General features: G+C 38.4%; 1 protein-coding gene across 1 annotated transcript; it reads right to left on the bottom strand.

Moving 5' to 3' along the window:
* Nucleotides 1-2,014: 2,014 nt before the first annotated feature.
* Nucleotides 2,015-4,534, bottom strand: LOC142353034 (uncharacterized). Its single transcript, XM_075405225.1, has 2 exons — nt 2,549-4,534; nt 2,015-2,414 (listed from the first exon to the last, which is right to left on the bottom strand). Exon 1 carries the CDS (start codon nt 4,497-4,499, stop codon nt 2,664-2,666), a length of 1,836 nt encoding a protein of 611 aa, XP_075261340.1. The 5' UTR covers nt 4,500-4,534; the 3' UTR covers nt 2,015-2,414; nt 2,549-2,663.
* Nucleotides 4,535-5,107: the final 573 nt, after the last annotated feature.

Raw genomic sequence — 5,107 nt, forward strand, 5'->3', positions numbered from 1 at the left:
GTAGATTTCTGCTGAATTGCGTTGACCAGTTTTCAGAGTTTTGGTCAAAATTTCAGATTGAGTTATTTTTCGTTGAATTGAAGCTAAAGATTTGCAACTGCAAATGCAACTCTCCATTTTTTCCCTTCCTCAGCTTTGCGGAAAACGAAGTTCATGCACATCATTTCCTGATTATCGAACACTAAGTCAACACTCTAAAACCAGATAAAAGTACCGATGTTAGAGTCAAGAACGTTGTAAGTCAATAGTAATTATTGAAGCAAAAAAACACTTTGCCAGGCTTCGTGAGCGGGCGGAGATAATTAAGAAAAAACAAGAACAGGCTCCAAAGATGCGCAACTAAGAACTCCAAAACTGAGAAAATTGTTCTTCAGACTATGAAAACAAGCCTCCCCCCTAAGCTTGCAACAAAAACTTTTCAAAATTTGTTCAAAAACTTTTTCGAAACGCAAAGACACAAAATGAATAGCTTTCTGGATCTGCAGTCTCAAGAAGTAAAAGAAAGACCAGAGGAAGACAAGCTTTTTTTTAACTATTTGACTAGTTTTCTTATTTTGATTTAGAATTAATGCGTGACGTCATGTGGCCATAAAAAACGTTGACGAAAAAAAGCAGCAGGAGAAGACCTAAGCAACAATTCAAAATTTTTTCATTAAATAAACAAACAACTTGACCACGAAATGACTAGGAGTGAATTTGAAAAGCTAATTAGAAAAACAATCAAAAAGTTCGGTAAACAGTAAAAATTGAAGTTAAGTTGCCACACGTGCACAAAACAACAGTCAAAGTAAATTTTTGTCAAATACCGTTTTCTCAATTAGAGTGAAAAAATTGACAATTTAAAGCCACTCGCATCATTTCTCCACCTCCTCTTTTGGCGTGAACATTATCATTGCTCCAACTTCACATCAAAGATCAAGAAAATGCGTGAATAGCTCATAAAGAACATAGATAGAGAACTTCGGAACAAACTCGAAGTGAAAAATTACTTTGATCTCAGCAAACTACTCTTGATTAATCTATTTTTACAAAATAGAAAATCAAATAGAAATAACCATACACATTGAGATGAAAAGAAAAGAAACTAAGAAAAAATTCAAACTCTGATAACCCTTTTTTTTTACAAAATTCTATACAAGCTGCGACAACTAAAAAACTGCTGTCAAAAAATCTTATGACGCCGGCGCTCATATCAAGACGTCCCGAGAGACAACTAAACATTCAAAAGTAGAAGAAAGACTGATCAAATAATCATGTGTCTCCCTTGAGTACGATTCAGAAGATCAGATATAAATAAACAAAAACATTTTTATTTCTGAATAGCACAAACCATAACATAAGTAAACGCCAAAAACAGGCGAACAGTCCAAAATTAAACGATTAAATTAATTTTCCTAAGCAAAAAGAGCAAAAACTGATCACCGTTAAAATGGTTGTAAAATTACTTGCTAACTTTCGTGAAAATGTCACGCAGGATGAAACGTAGAGTTAAAACTTGAAAAACGCTTAAAATGCCGCACCGTGCTCCAAAAAATTCTCTCGCTTAGCTAAAAATTTTCACGCGTTTTCTCGCTCTCGCAAAATTGCGACATGAACAGAGGAATGCGACTCTTCGTTCTGCTCTTCAATTTTGAGCACAATTCGACCTAAACACGTAGTTTTCACGCGCGGTATTGACTTTTACATCCTGTTTTAAATATAAATTATCGATCAAATAGGAAAAGACGCTCCATAAATACTCGTCTTCAAGTCGTAAAGAAAGAGCAGCAATACAACCCGAATTTTTCGGAATGTTCTAAGTTTAAGGAAAGGAAAGGGGGAAATGAGTGATTTATTACAAACTTCTAAACAGACAGTTTGCCTATACAATTCTAGATCTTGCATGCTAAACAGTTTTGGTGCGCCTTATACTAAGACCAGTAAAACACTAAAAAACTGCACCTTGTCCCAACAAAAGTCATATTAGTCAGAAGAAAAATTGCCTGTAAGACCAACAGCTCGTTTGAGAGCAATATAAATAATAACCTCACATTGCTATAAGACTTCAAAACAAATTTTGATTGAATTCAAATTTGCTAAATAATATATACTTTATACATTAAATCAAAACTTTCAGCCATGAAAAGTTTGTTGGTCATCATGGTTACCAACATTACACGTTTCAACTCCAGGCTCCACGATCAGAGCAAACAAAGGTCTGAAAATGTATAAAGGTAATTTCTCGAACATATCAAACAGCTTTTCATAGCTGAAAGTTCTGATCCTGAGTTCTTTTTTCGTGGCTCGTTTAGTCGCGTACTTCGTGTCAGGATTCTGATCCCAAGAGAACCCCCCGACTTTGTCGAGAATTGGGCATCAACCCACCAAATCATAACGGAAATACTCGCATTACAACATAACTGTTGCATCATAAACTGCGATAACGGAGAAGTAACAAATAAGAACCGAGTTATGCTTGCATATATACATCGTCAGTTTCACTAGTCATATATCAGAGAAGTAAGATCGAATTTTATAAACTTTCTAAATGTATAGACGCAAGCCTAACTCCGTTCATTGCAAACAATAGCGAATCAGTCAGTAACAGATATCTCGCAAGAGTAAGATAATTTAGCGGCATTTCGTAACATTTGGCCTAATTTGTTCAAAAAAATCGAAAAACTTCAACTCAAGCCAAGAGCAAAAAGGGCTCCTGCGGCCGCGTCCACTTTCGCTTGCCGTTTACTCCCGCTTCCTGAATGAGGAATGTAATCAACATTGTTAACTCGGACTTTGAAATGGAAAATCTTTTTGTGCGGAGGACCAGCTTCCAAGACCAATTCGTAATATGGGGTTCCCCAGCCTCGATTTCGACATTCTTCTTCCAAAACGACAACTGGATGTCGGCCTTGGAGTCCAGTTAAAGCACCGTAAACTGGACCAGCTCCAATCATTTCATCCCTTCCGCATAAACCTTTCCGGTCTAAATTAAAGTTCAAGTCAATGGGTTCAGTTGCCCCACGTTGCGTTTTACCCAACGACATACCTGGACGCCAACCCATTTGTTCCAGAAGCCTCTTTCCAGGACCTGCCGTTGAGTCATTAAGTTTGTTCAGACGCTTGAACATGTCTTTTCGAACCCACGCATTCCCTGGATCGTCCCCTTCCAGTTGTTTCTGGGTTAAGCACTGAACCTTGGTTGTTCCTGTAAATTTGCCTGGCTCTTTTATAGGTTGACTCCATTCAAAGATGCTTTTCTCTAACTTATGTAACTTGATCAATGCTCCTGCATCGTATGGATTGGCTTCTAGTTGTTTGGTTAGCGATGCCTTCTCTCTCATTAGTTTATGAATGTCTGGTTTCTTCACTGGTTCTGATTTCTTGAAAGCATCTCTATAAACAATTTCTGATTCCGGATCAGCTTTCGATATTTTCCCACATTCAACTTTCATATTATGCTCCCTGTGATCCTCGCCCGATCCGACCGGAAATTGCACCCTGAGCTCGTTACCAGTCTTGTAAACCGGGGTTTGTAATTGTGTAGCATTCGGGATGTTCATTTGGATGATTCGATTGGCTGGTTTGACAGTAAAATCTTGTTTTCGCCACTCACCTGTTGCAGCGTCAGGACCTGCCTCGTCGTCTGAAACCCAGGGAACATTGACTGGTTCCTCTTTCGATTCCACCCCTTCTGGGACTGTTTCATCTTTGGCTATCTGTCGACACATTTTAACATAGCTTTCAATACTCTGCTCTGCTTTCTCCGCGGGTTTAGAATTGTACTCAACTTTTTTCGTGGTCGTATTTCCGTTAACTATTGAATGAACCGCTTTAGAACCATGTGTAACTGAAGGCGCTGGCGCTGAATTAAACTTGGCCGAAAAAGCATTTGTGTTAAATTGTGGTAGAATATACGTTTTAACTTCAGATCGATCGTCTTTTTTCTGTTTTCTGGGTTTTTCGAAGTCCGAGTCCGAAGAATCAGTACGGCGTGATTTTTTACTTTTGTCGTACCTCCGACTTCTATCGTGTGATCTAGATCGTGACCGATTCCGACTACTTGTAGTACCTGACCGCCTATAGTTGTCTTCAAGGTTTCTTCTACTAATATATGCATCAGTTCTGACTGGTAATTCGTCTTTAATAAAACCATTATTACCATTTTCTAATATATCTTTAACTTGCTCGTAATCTTCGTAAAAACCGCTTTTCGATTTGCTTTTGGCTTTACTTGAAGATTCGGTTCGGTGTGAGCTTGATTTACGCTTGCGACTCTGTTTCGAGGAGCGGCGATCTTTATTATCTTCGCTGTCTGATGAACTTGATCTGGATCTGCCTTTCTTGCGCTCTTTTTTCTTTCTTTTCTTGCTTTTCTTCGACTTCTTGCTGGCTTCATTGTCGCTACTGTCTCCGCTATCTGTAATAACAACAGGTTCCGGAGTTCTCTGGGGTACCGCGTCTTCGACCTTTGAGAGTTCTCTCATTTTGTCTTTGACAAAGGATCTCAACAGTACGTCCATTTTAATCTAAAATCGAAAAACGGATATTATTCATGGGTTCTCAAAAACATACTAAATTCAAACGCTATCAACGAGTGCAAGTTCCGATCCGGAATCTTAAAAGATTATCAATAGGAAGATACCCGCATGACACTTTTCCTGAAGTTAAAATACGGGTTGGTCCGCTATATTGACTGCAGCATCAATGCTTTATTATTATGTAGCAGTTTGATTAATTTGAACAATTTAAGCGGGCTTGAAATGGAAAATTTAGCCACAAGATTTCAGTGAACTTTCCTTTTAAAACAATCAAAATTCTCGTCAGCCATATCCAGTCCTTAAGGAGTCTAGGGAAACCTGCAACCAAAAAACATTGAAATTCAGTCGCGCTTGAAACAATGCAAAGTGAGAGCTTTAAAATCTCAGAAGAGCTCTCCAATGCCATTTCGAGTTCCAATTATGCCGTGATACTTTATGACTTTTCTCGGCATTCGACTTACAGCGGCACATCAGTCAATCCACTCATGAAAAGGCGCTATATTAGTTCTGATTATTGATAACTGAGATTGGAAGGTAACTGAAGTTCTTTAGGCCGAGGTCTGTTTGAGGGACCAAGGCTCAATTACGTG

Source organism: Convolutriloba macropyga, chromosome 14 (assembly GCF_964194025.1).
Source record: "Convolutriloba macropyga chromosome 14, txConMacr16.3, whole genome shotgun sequence".
In the NCBI taxonomy this organism is placed as follows: Eukaryota; Metazoa; Xenacoelomorpha; order Acoela; family Convolutidae; genus Convolutriloba; species Convolutriloba macropyga.